The following is a 24,342-nucleotide window of genomic DNA, read 5'->3' as shown; positions in this document are numbered from 1 at the left end:
GAATTACATCATTCGAGATATGTCCATTTTGTAATAATATGTTCAACATTCGAAATGTGTCACAATATATTTTTGTAATTACCTCACTATTTATTTATTTTCATAAATACTATATTTAATTTAAATAAAAAATAATCTGTTTTTTTAGCAGTACCTGCGATGATTACAAAGACCGAAAGACATTGCCAAAAGAGTAGATAATTGATGATACAAATATCAAATGCAATTGAAGATTGGAACTATTATTATTAGCAGTATGAGGCAATGAAAAAATGCTGACAAAGGGTAATTTAGGCAACAAACGAATTCATATATCAATAGTAGTCTGATTAAGAGCCATGTATCTCCATCTTTCTTTCTCCACAAAATCTGCATCCAAGAATCTTGAAAGAAATGCCCAAAGCCTATATACATCCTCAAAGTTCGTTAAGAAACCAAGTGCAGCCGTCACCACACTTATCCCACACTCATTTCTTTCTCTCTCTGTCTTGATATAATTACCACATTGCCCCCCCAACCCTTTCACCTCACACACTCTGCTCTCTATACCCATCTCTCTCTCTTCCTCATTCTTGTCAAAGAACCTTATTTTCTGCAAAACTGCACTGCTCAGAGAGATGTTGTTCCTGTCTGCTAGCTTCTGCACAATTAAAGGATTAACCTTTTCTCCTTTCCAATCAAACACGTTGAATGCCACTGCTGGTCCACGGTGTGCATTTATATTTGGTCCATAGATTCTAATTAGGGAAATCCCAGTTTGAGGATGATGTGGATGTTGGAGACTCATCATTGCATTAACAAGCCAATTGATGAGATACTTAGCCCTGCAACTAATTTGGATTAACCCCACTGAATCTGCATGTTCCAATCCTTTGCATTCTATCTCATTCACTGAACTTAATCCTCTTCTAGATGGAGTTGACTCTAGGGATGTTTGTAACTCCACAATTTCTGACACTGAAACTACTTCAATCTCATGTGGTGGAGAAGTTTCACTTTGCAACTCTTCTTGTAGATCTTGTGTTTGTCGAAATGCCGGAAGGAGGCTTATAATTCCTAGGCTTGTAGGATTGTTGGCTGAATCTTTTATAGCAGAAACACTGGATTTCTTGACAAATAAGCACCCAAAACCTGATGGATTTTCACCATAAACTTTGTGAAATGAACAGATCAGAAAATCGGGTTTGAACATGGTTAGACCCAAGGTGTCCATCTCCTTAGGTGCAAATGCACATGCATCAACCAAGACATGCCATCCATTTTCTTGTGCCAAAGACATCCATACATATGAATATGGTGCTCCGGTAACTCTTGAGTGAAGTGGAAAAACAAATAGACCTCTCTTTCTCTTATCTCTTTTGCTCATTATCATCTTCTTCAATTTCTTGTACTTTATTCCTAGCTTTGGCCAGCAGAACTCCGCTGACAAGATATGTGCCCCTTGCGCTTTGCAGGCCTCCATCATCGCATCCAGTGCCTCGCTCCTGTGATCATACACTGTGAGGAGCTCTCCATTGGACTGAAATTGGAAAGATTCAGCCACAAGTTTGAAAGCAGATACCTCATTGGCAATGAAAACCAGGGTGTAATCAGCTTCAGAGATATTCATAAATGCCATGATCCTCTCTCTGATTCTGGATTCAAGCTCTGATTCCTGTCCACCGTGGAGTATCTGAGAATGCAAATTCACTGGCTTGTGGGAGATATCGAAGAAGGGTGGTTCCAAGGCAGATGGAGGAGGACAAGAAGATGAAGAAGCAACTGAAGTTGAGGGACAGAACCTCTGCTGCTGAACATAGGAGAAAAGGCCATGTCCGGTGTAATCAAAGCAAATGTTGGAGAGATTCAAGTGAGGGTATTCTTGGGCACGAATTCGATCAACTTCAGAAGTGTTCCCAAATGGAGGGTATGCTTTGATGAAGTTAGCATATGATTCTTGCAAAGAAGGGATGGCCTCATGGTTTGTGAATTGTGTATATGGATGAAGAGTATAAGACGTGGCTTCTTCCAAGTCATGGCTTGATCCAAACACAACACTGACGCTGGAATTTTGAGACTTATTAGAGTCAGAGACAAAAAAGGGAGAACGAAAACAGCCATTGTAGCAAGGCTTTGATGTTTCTCCTCCAGCGCAAGGTGTGTTCATTTTCTTTCTTTCATATTCATGCCACTATGTTATATTGTCATTTCTTTCCTTGTCTGATTGATTTCATCGAAACTGTTAACTAAGTTATCATTGTAAATTTCATTGTCAACCAGACAAGTTGTCCCTTCAGGGATGGGGAATTTCATTACTCTCCATTATCCCAAACTTTTCTTCCCTCGACCGTAACTTCAAGCAATACTTTTATCCTACGTTGTTGACTATTGAATATGACATTATTTCATTAGAAATTTACTTAGTATTCCTTTTGTCTTGTCTCTATTTCTGTATTACATAAGATTTGAGATCTATTAGTTATAAATCATGCGCTCCATCTAATAGTAAAAAGTGTTATTAGTGAGTAAAAATAACAAGTTTAATTTTATTTTACACCTGTAAATTAAAGTTGGGATAAAGCGGTGAATCTATTAATTAAGACGTTGAATTAGATTTGATCAAATTAATGCGTCACGGATCAGTTCATATGAAATCACTTTCTATACAGTAAAGTTGCTTGGTTGGTCCACTCTATACCATACGTTATACGATATTTCATTACCATCAAAGTCCTTGTTAGCCCATACGGAAAGTGGTCGTGGGGCTTCATGCAAGGGGTAAAAAGGGTATTGGCTGCATTGAACTTTTTGAGTTCTAGTTTTGAAGATGCTTACATAGAAAACAACAATAGGTAGAGGGCAAAACCAAAGCCTGAGTTTCCATAGTGGCTTCCACTGTCACGTAGACCCGTATGTCTTTGGAATTTTTCTGTTTTGATCTATGATTCGCTTTCATTTTTGCTGCTTAAATTTTAGATTTAATTTTGATATGTTATTCTTTATTAGTATAAGTATCTTTTTTATAATTTTTTTTCTTTTTTGTTGTCAATGACGTATTAGACTATTAGCTAACACTATCAAATAAATCACACACCTTTATTAACTTTTGTATTGTCTTTTCTAAAATTTTTGACGTTTTCCGATCATGCAAATGGGTACGTGTGATTAGCAAATGCAATTAATCAGTCCCTTCAGCTTGTATTGTAGCCAGTATCCCCCATTATGTGGCCCCTGATTTGCATATGTATTTTTGGTTCTCTTTCGACTAGTCACTCCGTGCAATTCTGTGAAGAAATATTACCTTTATTCATTTCTTCTCTTTTTGTTTTGGCAAAAAAAAAAAGAGGAAATTATTACATCTATTATTTTTATGACTTTCGACCGGAGATGAAGAAATTAGTTTTGGGTGTTACTGGTTAATAACGTGTTCTTTAAAGGTAAAATCAACGACATATGGTGTGCTTGAATAACATATAGGTTTTGGGTTATTAAAGCTTTCTATTTTTCGTCAAAAAAACTAATAAGAAAGGCTTCTATTGAATAAACCCCATAAGATACACAGTTTTGTGAGGTTATTAACGAAATTGTGAGGCTTCTTTCTCAAGTTCAGAACTAGGATTAATAATGTTCTGAAGAAAAAAAGGACTAATGTTGGTTCAATTAATGGTCTATATTCAATTTTGATTGGATTAACCACCAACCACGAAGTTAGTGTAGTCTCTGAATGGCTTGCATTATATATTCTTTCGGACTAGTTAGTTGTGTAGACTATTTAATTAAGTATCCATTATAATGAAATTTTAGAGAAAATACCACTTCCCTCCTCTACAAGATACTAAAATGACATTTCTTTTTTTTTATTTATAAAATGTATATTCTCCTCTTTTATAACTTTTTAAAAACCTCATCTTTAATCCATTTTAAATTTTTTTTTTGTGTTAACTAAAAGTTAACTTTATTTATTTTCAAGAAAAAATAAATTATTTTTTACAAAAATACCCTTTAACAAAAATTTTATTTTCTTGTCATTAAATTTTGCTTAGCAAAATACTCTTTAATAAATTATTTTTTTATTAATTAAATTATATTTTTACCAAAATATTTTTTTAAAAAATTAATAATTATTTTTTTAAGATATCCTTCAATAATTTTTTAATTATTAAATTATAATTTTACCAAAATTTTTGTTAACAATTATTTTTATATTTTACTATTAATTTTTCGATATTCATATATATTATTTTAACATTAAATAAAAAACCCTTACGATTATTAATATGTATAATAATTAATATATATTTATATTGAAAAATAATTTTACTAAGATTTTTTATTTAATATTAAAATAATATATATTGATATCGAAAAATTAATAGTAAAATATAAAAAAATAGTTAACAAAACTTTTGGTAAAATTATAATTTAATAATTAAAAAATTATTGAAAGATATCTTAGAAAAAAAATTAATTATTAATTTAAAAAAAAACATTTTGATAAAAATATAATTTAATCAATAAAAAAATAATTTATTAAAGAGTATTTTGGTAAGAAAAATTTAATAATAAAAAATAAAATTTTTGCTAAAGAATATTTTTATAAAAAATAATTTATTTTTTCTTGAAAAATGGATAAAGTTAACATTAATTAACACAAAAAATTTAAAACGGATTAAAGATGAAGTTTTTCAAAAGTTATAAGGGAAGAGAATATATAATTTATAAATAGAGGAGAGGTGAGTGTCATTTTAGTATCTCACGGGAGAGGGGAATGGTATTTTTTCAAAATTTTAATATATGAAAGCATTATTAGTCTTTGCGAGCAGTACTTCAACTTTCTATCTCTCTCTCAACTTTATCGAAAGATAGATTGGCGCATGGTTCCGACTTACGAGCCTGTTGCTAATTAGCTTGTTGGAGGTTCTAATTAACAATTAACACATCGCTAGATATCATCATTATTATAGTAGCTTGCATCTTAGTTGGACCTACTACATATGTGTAGCCACCTAATTAGCTTCCTCCATGGGCAAGATGGTCCCCTTGCTAATTGCTAGAGAGAACAGTTTCTCCAGTCTACGAGCTTCAGTAGCTAATTACCCTTAGCTTGCATTTGCATACACACAGGAAAATTTTTAGGTGATCCAAAAACATGGGTGTTCCAGTAATTTTACCTATTGATATCAATTATGGATGTATTTCATAATGACGATCAAATCGATAAAAGCACTAAAACACCAATGTTTTTTGTCAGTGTGATAACCTTCCTATAATATAATATCATAATTACATAATTAAAGACAGCTAGCATAAGCACATGCATGTATCATGCATACACACGTACACTAATTTTTTTTAACTACGTTAGTGACTACATACCTGATCATACATGAATGTCCAAGAAAGTCCAAGAATCGAAGTTGAGTGGTGGAATGCATGGATTGATGTTATTATTAAGAAAGAACGCAGTTACAGGGCAACTCTCCTTTGGCGGATCATATGCATGCTTTCATGCATGCATGTGTTGGAACGTACGTCATGTATCTGCCAAAGGTGAGGAGCCCCGCAATTGGTTTTCTTAGACCTTTATTTATCTCTCTCAAACCATATGTCTCTGACTATGGCTACCTATTTGTTGATTCTTGGCATATATATAGATAAAGTTGGCTCATTAAGTATTAGCATATGCTACAGCATATCCTGGTTCCTGCTGCTTTCTCTGCATCTATCCTTGATCGAGACATGGAATATATATTGAAACAACACATAAAAAGGCTTCCAAATCTATCGTGTGTATTCTAATTCTAATATAAAAGGCCTGAGATATATGCTTTTTTTCTTTCTCTTACCTTTTACTTTTCAGCACTTGTGAACACAATTCTGGCCTAGATAGTATATCCTTGTCATATTCTTAGTTTTTGATGATCATCAGTGGTATTTGATATATTTTTTTTTCCAGTAATTCATGCTATGTCATATTCTTAGTTCTAACCATTTTTTTGTTTATATCTACAAAATAACTGAATATCTCATTCATTAACAAGTTCCCAAACTACTCTTTCATTTATACGCGATTATATAAACGAAAGATGATCCACATGCGTAACAATGCTGCTGATTTATTCATCACTGCTGACAGTATTTCTCAGATTCCAAGTATAGCTCGTCTCCCTGGTTTTATCACTAAAATCACAAGCTAGTATATGAACATATATTAACATATGATGAGACAAAAAATGAAGAATTTGAACAAATATAGCTTTTAACTTGCGTAATCTTTCATTAGTCTATTACATGATAAAACAAAAATTGCATTTAGAAACCATTCTCATTTAAAAAGATTAAAAAGTATAACGCAGCTTAATTGGAAGTGCAACGTATGATAGATTAGCACTATGCAGCTAATTTATTACTAAATACTATATGCAGCTAATTTGTTTAAAGAAAGCATAAATTATTTTTGCAATAGAGGGAGATAATAGAGAGAGGAGGCACTCATTGAATTTGAAGGAAGCAGCCCAAAGAAGAATGTATCTAACTGCCAAAGTATATTGAGAATAAAAGTGGTCCGGGGCAAACCTTTTCAAGCTTCTCGTTGCTGCTTCCACTAGATCTTTCCTTGCCTTCCTGACGTTATAGGAGGCAAATAAAGTATTAGTAGAAGAAGCAAAAAGAAGCTAACGGTAAGGATCCCTCCATCTTTACCATAAAAAGGACTAGTTTGTTAGGTTATGATATTACAAAAACATATGGCCATTGGCTTTCAAACTTGGCTGCTGCACAAATATTACCCCTTTGATCTTGGTTTGCTGCGCAGACCTCTACCAAACGAGCTACATTTCAGTTAGCTACTAACTTCCTGATAGTATACAACAAAAATGAACGCTCCAAACTATTCGTCAGCTTTTTGCTGGAGCAAGGCCAATGACATAACTCTAAACTCACAAAAAACAACTGTGATTCTCTACCACTGATTTGGGACCCCCTCCTTCAAAATCAAAGGTAGAAAAACAACGTCGTATTTTGTACTTGTAGAGTTGTTGCACTATTATCACCCACCATGATCATCATCTCATATTTTTAGTTTGTGGCTGTCACCTGATCAAGTGGCCAGTCACTTATTATTCTTGAACAAGCAGAGATAGCTTATTCATCTTTCTTCCATTTTTTCTTCTGGGTCTTTGCCTTATCTGGGGCAACAATCTCAAGAGCACCAAGAATGCATTTCCGGTATGAAAAATCCTCCACAGTCCCATCAGTTCGTTCTATGAAAAAGCAGCGTGTAGTCTTATGTTCAGGGTGCCATCCAACCTGTGAATGGCAACAGAAAAGGCATCAGCATCTTATGAGGAGAAAAAAGAGAAATTTGTAATATATTGTTTCACTAGAAAATATTTTAACTTTGGCAACAAAAGCAAAGTTAGCTCCAACATCTCTTAGTAAACAAGTGCGAAGTGTTGCACTACAACCATGAAATTTAGGTCGCTCAAACTTTCCCTTCATTCTAAAAACCTAAAATATTTGACAAATTGCGTTACTTTTCATTTTGCTTTGTTATAGTAAAATTTCAGAAAGGAAGGGGAAAAAATCTGAAATATTGGATAATCTTTCTGGTTGGAATTATAAGTTCAGGTGTGGAAGGTACAAACAACAGAGAGGAGACTTCTAATTATATTTTCTCTATATAGATACGATACAAAATACAAATCACTGATCCCTATTTAAACCGGCATCAGTATTACACTCCTAATCTGGGTAAATAAGGAATCAAATAAGGAAATATAATGTTTTCTATAATAAGAATTTTATGAGATATTTTTAGATATTCCAAGGGTTTGATATAAAGGATCAGGTAGTAAAGTTCATATATAATGGTATGTGCATACCAAAAATCAGTCACTATGTATTTATGTATAAATACATGTATGTGTTGCTTAAATCATTTTCAATGTGTATTTTGTACTTTAACACGTATTTTATAGGGTGGCTGATTTGGTGGCTGATTTTTTTAGCATAGTTGGATACTTTTACTTAAATAAAAATGAAATATCTCATCCTATATTGGGTAGATCCTGCAAATCGCTACAAATTTAGTAAAGAGAAGAAAGGGACCCTTTGGGAGGCCAGGTATAAGTGGATTAACCATTGCATGCTTGTTTACATGACCCTATTAAAGTCATCAAGGACCATAACCATAAAGTCAGTCAATCAAAACCAAAAATGACACTTTTCAAAGAAAAACATTTAACCCAAGCAGAGATAGTTTCCTTGACTTCTTCAGAGAACATATAGAATATTCCCCCTACTGTGAAATTGAAATGCCTTAATATAAGAGAATAATATCCACACATTAATAATAAAATATTTACCCTGTCAATCAATTAAACTTTACTAAAGCCTTAAATCATGAGAGTAGTTAATTAAAAGTGAATTCTGTTTTCTTTTTGGTACACTTAAATAGACCTGATTTGCAAGAGATTTTCCTGAATTTTTATGGCTAATATTTATAGTTTATACACATTAGCATAAAGAAAAAAAAATGAATTTTGATCACAATATCAGACCATCTTCACACAAGCTCGCATACCTTGATGTGCTGTGGTCCAGAGCCATACTTTTCATCTCTATGTGGATGAAAATGCAGAACCTTCAGCATGGTAAATAGGTCCTTCTCATTTAGTTGTTCATCAATTGAATACCTACACCAAAAACAGCCAACAGTTATTATTATTCTGCAAAACAGAGATCCCGAATCATGTTATGGGAAACTAAAGAAACAATGGTAGCAACAGCATCCAAAAGATATGCCTCGATTTTAGTAGCAATATTGAAAAATGCAACTGCTTTAAAAACTCTAGATGCGCAATGACTTTGTTACAGAATTTTAAGTTCTAACATTTGAAATTTAGTGAAACAGTAGGAACTTACTACGTAATTTATCCTTTATTTGAAAAGTCTAGTTTCCTTGAACACTAAGAAATAAATTCAAAACTAAACTCACTAAAAATCCAACGGTAGAAATTATTGTCTTCCCTTTCTCTAAATATTTCAAGAGTTGATAAGGATCTAAAATGGAATAGCCTTGAGAAGGACTGAGACCCAAGGCACAAAATCTCTTCCAAAGGATTTAATTGTGCAAATAATTTCATGACCATTGAGTTTTTAGTTCTTCCCCAACCAGCAAACTATCTCAAAAACACAAGCCAGAAGAAAACATAAATTAATGGTTATTATCTCAAAAAAAAAGCCCTATGGTTGAAGTACTGAACTGCAAGAAACACTACAGATCTACAGCTGGCGTAATAATAATACAACCCTCCAGTTTTTCTCTTCAACATAAGTATATAATGCACGATATATACACAAGTGTGAATGCCATTATATAGAATATCTGGCAGTTGATGCCATCAAAATACACATTATAATAGAGCATACAAAAGCTATATGTAGGCTCTTACTTGTTCAGTATGTTCCTTGATGCAGAAGTCAGTTTGTAAATATCGTTCACAGTCACAAAATTTCTAATAAGGCTTTTCAACTGTTTGTGCACTTTCAAGCCAAACCCACCATTTTTGGGCCGAACATTAGAACTCCATTTCTCAGCTGAATATTTGTAAGCAGTAGGGAGACTGCTCTTTTCAATCTGCTGGTCAAAGTTGGCCTTTAGCAGTTTATAAACATCTCCAGATTTAGCAAGCTCTTGTCCCTGATAAAAAGCAAGAGTTATACCATTTTACATTACAAAGTTTTTGCATGTACACCTTACGAGGTTCAAGACAATTCCGTGACATAACCCTTGAGCTTTTACTTTACATTCCTAGCCCAACCCCAGATAAAAATATCCTTGGCTCTGATGCACTCTTCATTAGTGCCAGAGAAATTATGATTGCAGTTATGAAAATGGTAGAAAAATGGAATAAAGTGAAGAAACCATAATATGCAAAAGGATGTGGCTACTCTTTTGCAAGGACTTCTGTAAAAAGTATAAGAGTATTAAAACGAAACCACTACCAGTACAAAGTTTTCCATAACTTAAATGCGTCGACACATTATTTTTGAAAGAAAAAAACAATACTTCTTTGGGAGTAAAAAGTTCTTGTACATTGAAATACTGAACAACTGCCTTGCAAATTGTGTTCTTTGAAAATAGAATTGTATTTGTAACCGGGAAAAAAAATAAAATTTAACAGCAAAATATTTAAACATAAGTAAACAGATAACATTACCTTCGGAGAATATATAATCTCAAATTGTCCGCTTGTCCCTAAGGGTGGACAGTTTCCCCATGCCAATGCGTCGAGGATGCCTTGCAGATCATCTTTGACTCCAGCCTTAGCAGATTTTATAAAGCAACTACCAGGGTTCTGTTTAATAAGATTCAAGAATTTCAACAAGATTTCTATAGGCCACCATAAACTGACCTTTGCTAAAAATAAAGTATGTGATTGGAATCATAAATGTGAAAACTGACAGAAAAGCATGCTTGTACAAAGGGAGATGAAACAGATGCATGTTGTCTCTGTCGTGCCATGCCCTTTCCATTTAACCCTACAAACTCTCCACTAACTGACAAGCTATCAGCAACAAGACGCAAATGCTTGTGAAGGACTGTCTTGCCAGTATCTGTTGTTGCAGATGCCAAATTCTACATTTGAAACCAGATGATAGAAAATTAATACACATTACCATGAATTTCGATGGAACCTTCAAAAAAGAAGAGAATTAAAAGTATAAACACCTGGAGAAAATATTTCCACCCTGCATCAATTCCATAGGCTGAGCAGAAATGATTTATGTTATCTGGGAGACTTCTTGTCCAATCAATCATATGCATTATCGGTAGACAATGATTTATAAGAACACCCCAGAATCTTCCACTGCTATTATCACTTGACATAGTAATCCTCAAGTAAAGTTCCCCGGAACAGCCAATTCTGAAATTTGCTGATTTCGGAAGACTATTCCACAGAATATCAACCTTCGTGATCTCCGGAAATCCTAAAGAGCATTTCAGGGATTCAAGAATATGTCTAAATTTGATAATATTTTACATGACAAGCAATACATACACATACATAAGAAGGATATCATCAAATCAGAGGGAAAAATATTTTGAACAAAATATTATATTGAATTCTTTTTATGAGAAAAAAGAAAAAGAAAAACCCCCCACCCCAAATTGAACATGCAAGTTTATACGAGTTTAAGGCAAACTTCAGTGGCCATGTGTATGCAGCAGAAATGTGCTTTGCAAGAATGTCCCAACCATATATCTGTTTATCAAAGAATTTTCCAAATGATGTTTACACAACAACAACAAGAAAACGGAAAAAAAGAGGGCAATTTCTAAATGCATTACTTGCAAATCACCAGATTAAACTAAATTTATGTAAATTAGATAACTGCCAACCTTTTACAGTAGTTCCAAGAAGGGAAGGTAGCATAAAGTCCCGAACATCATCAAGTGGTATGGAATTGTTTAAGTATTCAACAAGGGTGACAGTGATGCAATCATCACCCTCCATTCCCTTATCTGTAGAAGTAATTTTTCCTTCCTGAGACATGTATGCAGCTGAACACTTCCTGCTACATTCTTTGAGTCAACGTGAATGGCAAAGCTCCAAGGAATAATAACAACGCAGGAAGAAATAGAAAGATAATATACATTGCTTAAAGTAAATCTTTTATGGAAGGAGAAATTTTTTTAGACAAAGGTTAAAAACATATATACTTGCCCTATGCTCAACTGTAATTTTTAAACTATCTCCTAATGTTAGTCTTCAACCACTTCTAAAGTTTCCAATATCTTCTTTTCCTTTTTGTTATTTAGAAACTTCTCCATCTTATATTGAACTTAAACTCAAGAAGAACCTCCATTGCACTAGAGACTAAGTTTAATGTGGTTTCCTTTGGAGTTCTATTACCATTTGCTCATCCCCTCCTAGGTACTTCCATAACATCTATCAGAAATCTTGAATTTTGTTTACAGGTTGTAGCAAATTATTATATTATTAGGGCTTGGATGAAAAGTAGCTGGGGAAATAAGCATAATCGTTGAGAGCAGACAGAACAATGCAAAGCATCAATATAGACATCACAGTAAATATTATTTGATCTAACAACTACCGTTTGAAGAGCCAGAAGAGAAGAAACTTACTTGAGTGATATTTCCATGCTGGCAAAACATACTTTGGATTCTTTCCTTAGAATCCCACATCTCTTCTTAAGAGAGTTAATGATAGAACACAATTTCAGGTTTCTTCTGCGAACAATTTCCTTGTCTAGATGAAAATGGCAAACCCAAGGGCTGTACTTTTCTTGGTTTCTAGACTGTGAAGTGAAAATTATCATGACAGTAGAAACAATATCTGAGAACATTATTCTTTCCAAATAATTCTTAACATCAAATGCTGCATACTCAAACCCATATCTCCGGTCACGAAATTTCGCAGACAAAAATAGAGAGACAGTCTGGTCACCACTTTTTTTCTTGGAACCACACTCCAGAACACTCTTTAAATTCAACAGAGGTGATGTTTCAAGAAGACTTATTGGTTGACCCAAAGCACTGTATGCAGCTTCAGAAATCGCACAAGCAGCAAGTGCTCCAACTGGTTCACCACCTATAGTAGTCTCTTGGGAGCAGTTACCCATAGGCGAATCCTCATCAGTATCATAATAAAACTGTACAATCTGATTACCATACAAATTCCTAACCGTTCCATCATATGCACCACAGATATCCCGCATGAAGAACATTAGTCTACGAGATAATGTTCCAGGAAGGTCTGCATTGTCACTGAAAGAGCTATCACGATTTGTGACCGAATGAACAAAACATTCAAGTGGATTCAACCCAGACAGGAACGATCCTTCAACCACAGCATATGGGATATAAGACTGAACAGATTTAGGAGTACTAGAAAACTTTTGAACAGAATCAATCCCCTTTTCACTATTCCAAGCAGCACATGAGAGTTGATGGGGAATTCTGAATGATAAACGTACCAAAGAATGTTGTAGGCCAAGGCACATGGAATGTTGCACTAGTTTCAGCAAATTACCCTTGCTTCCAGCCTTGATCATAGCAAGGAATGAATTGTCCTTCTCTCCATATCTGTCAGCTAGACCTTGAATATTACGAAAAACTTGTCTAAAAGCATCAACTGACTCTTGACTGAGAGCAGCTGATATTTGCCTTTCATAGTTCATACGAACCACATCAATCATAGTCTTTTCATTTCCTTTAACATTACCTGCCAGAAAATCACAACAGGAATCTACTAACAACTGTTTGAAGTTACACGAATGTTCTGCTTCTTGCAAGCCAAAGGAGATTTCCTCCATCATATTTTTCCGTGCGTAGGAGTCAGAAGCAAGGTACAGGTCAGCAAGTGAAACTGTGAAACCTGTCATAGATAACCACTCACAAAGAACTTTCTGTGCAGCATACAAAAAGTCTAGAGTGTCCCCTTGACATTGTTCAACAAGACTCTGGAAGAGATTACAGTCAGAATCACGTAACCAACCAGAAGCCTCTGAAGAAGATATAAGCTCGCCATTTCTGACAGAAACACCATTTGAAGGAAAAGAATAGTCAAGATTAGAAGGCAACAGCATGCTGAATAATTGCTTGCCAGTCCAAAATGAGGTATTACTTGAAGGAGCTTTAACAATAGCAGGTGGCGTTAAATTATGAGCGCAAAACATCTGAAGCTGCTGCATTTGGTAAACATTCAAAAGGACCCCATCTTCCATCAGCAAATGGGCAGCCGTCAAGCTATCCTGAGAGAGTGAAAGCAGATTTTTACCACTCTGCCCATTTATCAATTGCTTCTCCAAAGAAACTAGCTCACTTAGCTCAACTCTTGCAGCAACTGAATGTGGAATATACCCATGAAGACAATCACCGTCAAAATCCCCACGGAGTGGGGAACAACAAAGTGGGTTGATAGACACCGCGGAAGATATTGGTAGGACTTTAACCGAGAGAGCAATCATTGAGTGTTGATGTATGGAAGGTGGCCTATTTATCAATACTTTATCACCATCACCAAGTGGCCGATAAAACAAGTCTCCTATTTGAAGGTCTTCTTTTTTGTACAGGACAATAGGACTACCTTTTCTGCGGACCTTTATGTTTCCCTTCTCTATCATGCGTAATTCGCCACAATAAAGCAATTTTTCCAAATTATGCTTGTTCACATACTCAGAAACCTGCAAACTTTCAGCGATTTGACAAGGTATACCAATTTCACCAGGCTCAAGGTCTGGATCACCAACTACTACCGTACGGAATGAACTATCATTACGTTTTCCAAGAACCACATCTTTCATCCATCTCAAACCAGATGAATTGCACGCATTTTCAGCATTTTTCTTTTGCTGGATATCAGCAAAACTATTTGCTGGTGTTTTATCAGGATGTAGCTGCATTTTAAAGTACAATCATAAGAAAGACAAAATCACAATCTGACAAAATGCCACAAAAGTAAAGGTTGAAAATCTTGCCTTAGAGATCCTCAGGCAATCCAAAACACGAGAAATTAACTCAGTAGCGGTACCCCGGAAATCAACCAATTTCTTACAAGCTCTGGTCCTGTTGTCCTGAAAACATTTAACCAGGCAAAGTGCCATATTAAAGACTAGAGCTCAAGTGATTATATCTGAAAGTTCATAAATATATTAAAGAACACAATAAAGGAGAAAAAGAAATATACTTACAAAACTCAATCGGTTTGCATTAGAAAATGCATGCATGACTTCTGTCACGCGATGACAGTTTGGCGTCACCGGGAAGCAATTAAGACCAAGTAACTCTGTTTGTGGAACAAATTTTTGAACAAAGTCTTGATCAACATCGCTCAGCAAACAAAGAACCTGAGATCAAAAGGGGAATACCAAATAACGATAATAATACAGCATCAGCAGAAAAGTATGACCTCATACTGAAAATGATGCAAGAAAATAAACTTGAAAGCTATATCAAATTCAGAGGTCTTGGAAAATTCCATCCCTCCAGAAACACATTAAAGAGCATTACTTGATACAGAAGAAAACATAATTAATATGAAAAAGTTATTAAAATGTGAGCACATCAAAGAACATCTCATGTTGCTGAACATCGCATCAATAATAAAAATCAAGTAAATAAAATCTGAATCCCAATACTAGAGCTGATGCATTTAGCTTTTTGCAATCAAGCCCAATTTGAGATCACATATATAATTGCATGTATCATGTTCAATTGTCGCATTAATGTCCTTTGGATCTATCATATTTGTATATGCCAAATAATGTGCTAAAATTTATAAGACACAAGTTTAAGCTTCGAAGAAGCATTTTCATTAGAGACAATAATAAACAGTTTATCTTTCAAAAATCGAAAATAGCCCCCATTCTTTAACATGATATAATATACAATTTTGGATCATACAGACGAAGATTACATATGAATATGGTTAACATTATGAGTATCCAAAGGAAAACGATACAAAATTAAATAACATACGTGAAAGTTGGGGAATGCTACCTGATAAGGGGATAAAGCCCTTCTGTTTGGTTTTATGCAACTTTCTTCTTGCTGAGGATCTGAGGGGATGAAATCCCAAAAATGTTCAGGTACTCTTCGTCCCAAATGTTTCTTTGAGTTTAAAGACCTCTCATTTATTTCAACAATAATCGCAGTTCTTCGGAAGAGATCATTGGACGAAACTCTGAATTTCATTTTTGGATAACTATTTCCCTGTTTGATGCATAAAAATTTATGAATAATACAAAACGAAAAGAAGAATAATGAAAGAAAACCAAAACCAAAATTGATTCTTGGAGAGGATGAAGCCACACTAACTTACAGAACAATATTTACAACCATTAGACCGTTTGGTTCCAAAGAGTAATTGAGCACCCTGTAAGAAGACACTTGAACTATCAATAGAGGTAGATAATAATGGAAAAAACAAATACAAATTCAATCCCATTCAAGCCAACCCCAACAACAACAAAGAATATATATATATATATATATATATATATATATATATATATATATATATATATATATATATATATATATATATATATATATTGGAATAATTTCCTGGAACTTCTAGAAGCAAAGACCAATGAGAGTCTTGGAGGATGTCTAATTTTACTTAAGCATCCCCTGTAACTTAGAAGTGGGAAATGGTTTTGAAGGACTTCAAAAATCAAATAAGTTTCCATATTTTACAGGCATCCCATAATACATTATCTACTCTATGAATGCTTAATCAACTAATTATTAGATTAATTTTTAACCCATATTTGGATCTTCTTTGTTAATGAAATAGAAAGAAACAAGTATGGGTGGGACCAAAAAGGAAGGAAATAATAGTACAAGGGAATTTTTTTATTAAAAAATAAAAAAACACTACCTTCCCTTGCTTGGAACATTAATAATCGCATAGTTTCTTTTTTTTGGATCAAAACATAATCCTATTTTCAAGAACAAAGAAAACATCAAAAAAGCAAAAGCTTCCAAATCCCTCAGCATAAATCATCCACTTCTCTCCAAATGTCAGTCATTCAACACAAGGCTTACACTCCAGCCAAATACAATTTGTTTTCTGAATCCCATATAAGTTTTACTCTTTTCCATTCCATCCCAATTTTGGGAGTAAAAGTTTAACAGACATAGGTTCTTGCAGCAGAATGGAAGGTAAATAGATTACCTTGAGTTATTTATCCTTCATATCTACTTTATAATTACTTCTTTTTCCCTTGTTCCTTTATCATTCAACTCAATAACTATCATCCAAACACATTGTTAAAAGGAGATTTTCCAAATTGAATTATTGATTGGAAGTATTTATGGCTTATTACAAATTAAATACTCAATTAATTAATAATGCTCCAAGAAGAGGCCAACAAGTGACCTTTTATTATACATTTGATTCCTGATCCCTCTATACATCCAACAAAGAAAATCGATAAAAAAGGGGTGCATTGTGTTAACATAAAGATTGTACAAAGATAAAGATAAATAGAACACACAAAAGTCATGGGAAAATAGTTGTTCTGCAAGAGAGAGCAGAATCAAGTAAACCAAAGTATCAAATATGATCCCTTTTAAATGATTAAAACAAAAAAATGAACTAAATAAATTAAATTAGTTTAAAAAAAAAACCCGCAGACATGCACACACATGAACAGAAATCAATTTTCTTGCCCTTCATAGCACATGGAAGGTCGAATTAATAGGACACCAGATGTTAGATCCCCAAATTGAATATGGCCCTTTGACAATATGAAGCTCTTTACAACAAGAGTGCACTAAAACTAATTGGCAATCATAGTAAAAAAAAAGTAAAATTAACTATAGTAATATTTGGCATAAGTAAAGCATAGCTGACCTTGCTCCGTAATTCTTCTCGAATAGATTTACAAGCAGGGCAGATTTTGTTCAAAAGTTGTGCAATCTCCGATAGGAAATAAGGATGGGGTATGGTAATGTTAAATTTAATTACCCCATAATGGCCTGAAATTAAGTATTAATCCTTCACTGTCTTTTCTAGTATATTTACAAATGATAATCCATAAATAAATTGTCCTGAAATACATCCTCACCTTCACAGAAATTTCTATCTTTAGAACCACAAGTGGTGCACTCATGAGTTGGGTTTGGAAGTCCCAAATCAGAACAGTTAACCTGCCCGGCTGCTTGTATTTCCAAAGTAGAGGCATTCTCCTGTAAAGGTGAAATTGATTAATATCCAATACATGGTTAATAAATTACAAGGTGAGAGAAGACATTCGAGATTGATAATCCAGTCTATAGATTAGGGATGTCTCATTTATAAGGCAAATAGAACAGATGCACCCAAACAAGGACATTCTTATTTCCAACCATCCCTTGATCCTGTGTTTATGCATGGTAAGTGCATGCCATTATATATACTTTTACAATTATTACTATGTTGTTATAGATTTGGACCAATGCCATGGATATTCAATAAAGGAATAAACGTGGTGCTTAGGTTGAAATTTCCTCGGCATGTGTCTTTTAGTATTTGCTTGGAAATAATATGAGCCACCAGTAACACTGACTTAATACACCAAACAATTGAAAGCTAATGCAGATAAGATCAAGAATATACTTAACTATATCTTCCTCAGTTAAAAGGCCAAACTTTATTCCTGTTATGCGACCAGATGGCACCACTTGGTCATTGAAGAGATTATCATCCATGGAACTTGGTAACCTTGTGCAAAGCAGAAAATCTCAAACAGCCTGTTCATTAGCAAGTATTAATAGAATGTAAAGAAATGAGATCAATAATAAATGAGTAAAAAATGCAGATCGATACATAGAGTAGTTATTATTTCACTGAAAGTGTACTAGTGTAGGTACCAATACCATGAAGAGCCCAGATTAGGCATTAGAAGATATACCATATAAAGCTAAAGGGAAAAATAAATAAGCAAATATTTAAACCAGAAAAAAAAAAAAAAAAAACTTTCCTCAACATTCTAATTCCATGTCAACAATGTTCCATAAAGAATATCAAACCAGCAAATTTCTTTTAATTAGCTGAAGCCAATAAACTAGTATTTTTTTTTGTACGGTTTGACTTAGCCTTGTGTCCTATGGCTGATTTTGATGCTTAATCACAATGCACCCAAACAAGTTCATAGCATTTTTCATCAATTATTTAAAAAAAAAAACCAGCTCAATACACGTTCATATGCACCGCATACGTGAGAATAAAATATTCATAAAAAATGGGGAATTGAAATATTGATAGAATTGCTTTTTATAAATAGATTGTCATATTAGAAAGCATCCATGAAGGACACACCAAATTCCATTGAAGAGTTAAGACAGAAATTTTGAATGGTGTCTTGCCATATCCATAATCAATTAAGAGGAAATACTTTCTGCCAAAATAAAAACCAAAAAATAAAAAACTCTACCTAACACACAGTATCAAGAGTAATATATACTATAACCAATGCCAGAACATGTCATTCACATTGCAAAACGAGTCTGTTATAGCATAATTACAGAGTAACTCCACAATCCCGATTAACAAAGATTGCAGAGAGGGAAAGAAGAATGATTAGCATCAGAACCGAATGAAAGCATTAATAATGAGCAACGAGAGAAGTCACATTACGACAAACACAACGAAGACAGTGTTCAAAAGCATGATCATGTAACATGCAGAACATGATCACGCGCACATTGCAAAACGGAAAACAGTTCTAACGGCCGCATCAGCTCGAAGAAAAAAACGATTCAATGAGTTTCAATAAACAGGAAAAGCATTCAGATAATCAAAGTCCAAAGCCGATAAAGAGAAAACGAGCAAGAAAAAGGTTTTACTTACCGTAGAAAAACGTGAATGAATGCGAATATAGGGAAGACGAGAGTGTGAGAGTGAGAACTGAGAAGTGCGTTGAAACCGTTGGGTGCGAGAATCGCGCGGAAGAAAAAGGGATTAGAGGACGAAACGCGTTTCGGCGTGTTAGTGAAGAAGAGAAGCGCCGGTAGCTTAAAGGGGAGTAAGTAAGTAAAAGTGAGTTCTCTACTTCTTCTCTGGGAAGCTAAAAAGGTCACTTCTTTTCAGCAATGTCTCTCTTTTTGGGCCTTGCATCTTTTAACCCTTACTTTTTCCTTTAAATTACGATTCTCTCCTTCTCTCACCAATCACCACAACTTACTTACCTCCTCTGCTGTGATTCTGTTTTTGTTTTGTTTTTCCATCCCCCTTGTTCAAACAGAATAATCAATAATCATGATATATATTCTCTTATATGATTTTTTTTTTTAAGAAAGAATCTTCGTAACGATTATTTTAAAAGGTAATTTTCAATGGTACAAGAATAACCAATTTTAAAAAAAAAAATAAGTTTTATAAAGAAACCTTCAAAACTTTAATTTTAAAAATTTAAAATCCTTATACAGTGCTTTGAAATAAAATTTCACATCACAATATAGGAATATAATGAGATAGAATATAAATTCGGAAAAACGCTTTCAAAAAAATTTCGGAAATAAGTATTTATTAGCAAATTTTTTGAAGTATTAGGAATATAATTAAAAAGATGATGAGTATTATTATTCACTGAAAAATATTTTGTATATTTATTAACCATATTTAATGTGCGTTTGAAGAATATTCATAATCGTTTATTATTTTATTTATTAGATTGATTATATTGATGAGTTATATATAAAGTCATAAATAAGTGGTTATATATGTTTAAATAACAAGGAATTAAATATGCTCTGAAAGTATATAAATATTTTTCTCAGTGGATATTTGTTTATAAAGGTTTGAAGAATTTGTTAAATAATTTAGAGTAAAATATATTTTTTATTCTTAATATTTAAAATTTTTTAAATATTTTTAACGTTTAATTTTATTTAATTTTATTCCTAATATTTTATATTTATGTCAAAAATATTCTTAAATGTTAACTATATCTAAAACGATATGGATAAAATTAAAAACATTTAGGGATAATTTTTACTTAAATAAAAAATGTATGTTTATGACAAAATTGAATAAATAAAAAATTTAAAAAATAAAATTGAATACATTAAATAATGTAAATATTTAAAAAATTATAAATATTATAAAAAAATTTACTTTATTCAATAATTTAATATATTTAACTAAATTATTTAATATAATACATATCAACATCTAAATTATCATTTCTACAACAGAATATCGAATATCTACTGTATTAGATGTGTGTAAAAAACTTAGAAAAATATTATATATTCAGAAAAGTGATAATCAAACACAAAACTCTAAATTCAAATAAAATATTTTGGATAGGAACAATAAACATAAGAGAAATACTAAAAGATTATTAATTAATTTATTATTTTTGTCTATCACTTAATGATCAATTTAATTTTTTAATCTAATTTTTTTAATATAATAATCTAATAATATATTTTATCTCATATTTTAAAATATTAATAATTAACTAATAACTAAAAATAATAAATTTTAATAATCCTCTAACATTTCTTTAAAAACAAATCTTATTCTTAATTTACGGAAATGTTTTGTCCTCAACTTTATGATGAAAATAAAATCCAAAAAACCATTACTTCCTTCATTTTTTCGATTAACTATCTACTTCAATCACAATTTTCTTATACATTAAAAAGAATAAATAATTAAGATAAAAAAAATTCTCCTTCCCTTTTATCCCTCGTTCAGTGCACTACATCTACATGTATGTGCGTGCGAGCATGGTGTGAGAGACATGTTACACGTACAAATGTACTTTGAGGTTTGAGCAAAGTAGCAAACTGCAAAGAGAGCTTTTGCATATCTCCTGTGTCTACTCCTGCTTCATATAAATGCTTTAAATAATATTTTAGATTTTTTAAAAAATAATTAAAAAACAATTGATAATCAATTAATCGAACAATACACATTTATATGTCCAAAAATAAAATTTTAAAACAAATATATTTGACAGATGTTGTCTAAAAAAATATTTTTAACCATCAAAAAAATATTTCTAAATTTTAATTCTTTTTCATGTAATCTTTAATTCTTCGATTGTGTAATGGACCAACCAAACTAGCTAGTAGCTAGAACCATATAGATTTTGAGACTAAGGAATGTTGTAGGAACAATTACCTGAACAAACTTGGGTGTTAGATATTTAAAAAAGAAAATATGTTTGTTTAGACTTTAGAGTAAAACTTTTTTTAAAAAAATCAATAAACACACTACAAATGTATTACAAATTTTTGAACTTTTAAACTTGTTAATAATTTTTTTCTATATTATATTTTTACATCTTAATAAGTATTTTAACAAAAAAAATATATATTTAAAGTTAATGTTGACTGATTATTAACCTTTTTTTTAGATTTATCGTAATACAATACTTAATACCATGAAAGAAAACAGATAAAAGTTAATATTTAATTTGGTCCCTGAATTTATATGTAAATTTTAATTTAGTTTCTGAAATTTTAATTGTCCTTTTTTAGTCTCCAAATTTTATAAACGTGACTCATATTAATTCCTGGAACAATTTTCGACACAAAAATATTAATAAAGTGTTAACATGGACAATCAAATACTATATCAGAACTTGTAAAACGAGGCCATTTTGGTTTTGGAGCTCAAATAGTCAAAAAAAAAGACGTCGGATCACTTGCTTTACAAAAAAAAGTTTCAATAAATACTGTTTATAAGACTTTTTTGGACTATTTAAGTGCCAAAACAAAAACGACGTCATTTACATAATCCAACATGGTATCTAGCTATCCACGTCAGCTTTTTGTTAGCTTTTGTGCGCTGAAAATTATGTCAGGGACTAACATATATCACATTTACAAAGTTTAGAGATTAAATAGATATAATTGAACTTTCAGAAACTAAATCGAAATTCGTGTGCAAGTTTAGAGACCAAATTTAATATTATCTCAAACAGATAATATATACTTACATAGTTGCAGTTGTATACTTATACTCACTCTTTCTATTTTTGAACAATAAGCTAGTATATATATATCAATCACTAATATTTATTATCGGTATAAAATAAATATTAAAATATAAATATATATTAAAAATAAATTAAATTATATATATTTATACACAAATATATATAGTATATATATATATATATATATATTTTCTCTCATCTATTGGCTATATGTGTGAAAGATATATAATACATTTGTTATCTCATTTAATCTAATTATAATTAAAAAAATAACAAGTATTACAATTCTAAAATCAAATAAATTTAATTTATATTTGATTATAAATTTTACAAATTAAACTCCAATATAACCAAATTCACAACATATGTATTTAATTTCAAAAATAACACATGTACTATCTCTAATACACCCTATTATTTGAACATAATATATATTTATTGTATTTAATTATTTTTATTATTTTAACATAAAAATAAAATAAAATATATACTAAAAAGTAATGCAAATGACACACTCTTTAATTATTTACTAATATATGTATTGTGTCTTGTACGATATAATATATAAAAGGATTTTGCTAGGTAAACAATATTTTTTGTAAATAATATGAATAATAGATTCTAAAATTAGAATAATAAAGTAAAAATATACTACACTTTTAAATTATCCATTTAAATTTTAATATTAGAATATTTATCTGCACACTTAATAAAATGAACATTTAATATATTCATTGTTTACATTATTTAGTATTTTCATTATTTACTTATTCTTTCTCTATACAAAAATATATAAAAAAAATTAATAAAAGCATTAATAACTATGGTATTACAAAAGAATATGGTAGATTGGATTAAATGGTGTAATACAACCAATTAAAAAAATTTTGAGACATAGAATTATGAGAAGGCCAGAAGAGATATGTTTCAGAAATACAAAGATGAAAAAGAATTTAATGAGAGAAAAGATTGGAGCAATGGGCAGCAGAAGACACCTGTTAACTACATACAGGTGTCCTAGGACCTTGAAGATACATGTTGTGATGTGCTGATTTTGCAGATTAGAAAATATTAATTGTGTGTTTGATTATACGCGTGAATTGTCAGATTCTTTTGATATTTTTTTAAATACTTTTGCTTATTTTACTGGTTGCTGTATTATATATAAGTGTTGTTTGTCTTTCATGGCAATTTCAAAGGAGATAAATAATAATTATTACATTTTTTTTCTCTAATCGGATTGAGTAACTTGGAACACAATTGGAAAAAGAAAATGAAAACATACATAATAATTTTTGTTATAAAAAAATTATAAAGTTGATTAAATTTAAAATTTTACTATCTTTAATATTAAAATTAATAAAAATAATGAGTCATAATTTTATTTATTTTCAAAATATAATAATTACTCATTAAAAGTAATATATAATTTCTGGTTAAATTAAAATATTTACACTAGAATTCTATATCCTAAAAAATTTGTCTTTAAATAACATATACTAGTAGTTAAATTTATATATATTTTTTATAATCGGTCATTTTTACTTTTATGTTAAAATCAATTTAAAAAAAGTACGTTCGAATATGAAATAAAATTTATCTTTAAATTATTTTTTTATTATCATAGCAAAAATAATATTATAAAAATAACTATTTTTTATTAAAATTTATCGTAAATTGTTTTATATTTTATTATCATCTTCATCCTTAGATTTACTGATTGTTATTAACATTTTTATTTTTTTAAATTTATCATAATACAATACTTAGGAGATGGTAAACGGGGATCGTAACACCAAATTCTTTCACTAATTTGCTCGAGTCAGATGCCGCAGTAATAAAATCTGGAGTTTGGTTGGTGAAACTGGGGTGGTGACAACTACAACCGAGGGT

General features: G+C 31.6%; 2 protein-coding genes across 3 annotated transcripts; both read right to left on the bottom strand.

Annotated features, from left to right (window-relative positions):
* Window positions 1–249: 249 nt before the first annotated feature.
* LOC130979977 (uncharacterized) lies at window positions 250–2,650 on the bottom strand. Its single transcript, XM_057903559.1, has one exon. The coding sequence runs from the start codon at window positions 2,144–2,146 to the stop codon at window positions 308–310; it is 1,839 nt and encodes a 612-aa protein (XP_057759542.1). The 5' UTR covers window positions 2,147–2,650; the 3' UTR covers window positions 250–307.
* A 3,829-nt stretch (window positions 2,651–6,479) lies between these two features.
* Window positions 6,480–19,561, bottom strand: LOC130982832 (DNA-directed RNA polymerase IV subunit 1). Of its 2 annotated transcripts, none has more exons than XM_057906940.1 (16): window positions 19,347–19,561; window positions 18,119–18,247; window positions 17,584–17,704; window positions 17,370–17,494; window positions 15,831–15,884; window positions 15,509–15,721; window positions 14,701–14,856; window positions 14,488–14,583; window positions 12,134–14,406; window positions 11,387–11,562; window positions 10,715–10,974; window positions 10,448–10,621; window positions 10,203–10,340; window positions 9,435–9,682; window positions 8,564–8,675; window positions 6,480–7,287 (listed from the first exon to the last, which is right to left on the bottom strand). In XM_057906940.1, exons 2-16 carry the CDS (start codon window positions 18,203–18,205, stop codon window positions 7,123–7,125), a joined length of 4,398 nt encoding a protein of 1,465 aa, XP_057762923.1. In that variant the 5' UTR covers window positions 18,206–18,247; window positions 19,347–19,561; the 3' UTR covers window positions 6,480–7,122. The 2 variants fall into 2 exon arrangements, with proteins under 2 accessions (XP_057762923.1, XP_057762924.1); XM_057906941.1 differs by having other exon boundaries at window positions 11,387–11,559.
* Between the last annotated feature and the right edge of the window lie 4,781 nt (window positions 19,562–24,342).

This window comes from Arachis stenosperma, chromosome 5 (genome assembly GCF_014773155.1).
Source record: "Arachis stenosperma cultivar V10309 chromosome 5, arast.V10309.gnm1.PFL2, whole genome shotgun sequence".
In the NCBI taxonomy this organism is placed as follows: domain Eukaryota; kingdom Viridiplantae; phylum Streptophyta; class Magnoliopsida; order Fabales; family Fabaceae; genus Arachis; species Arachis stenosperma.
This window is presented reverse-complemented; position numbering and strand designations above follow the sequence as displayed.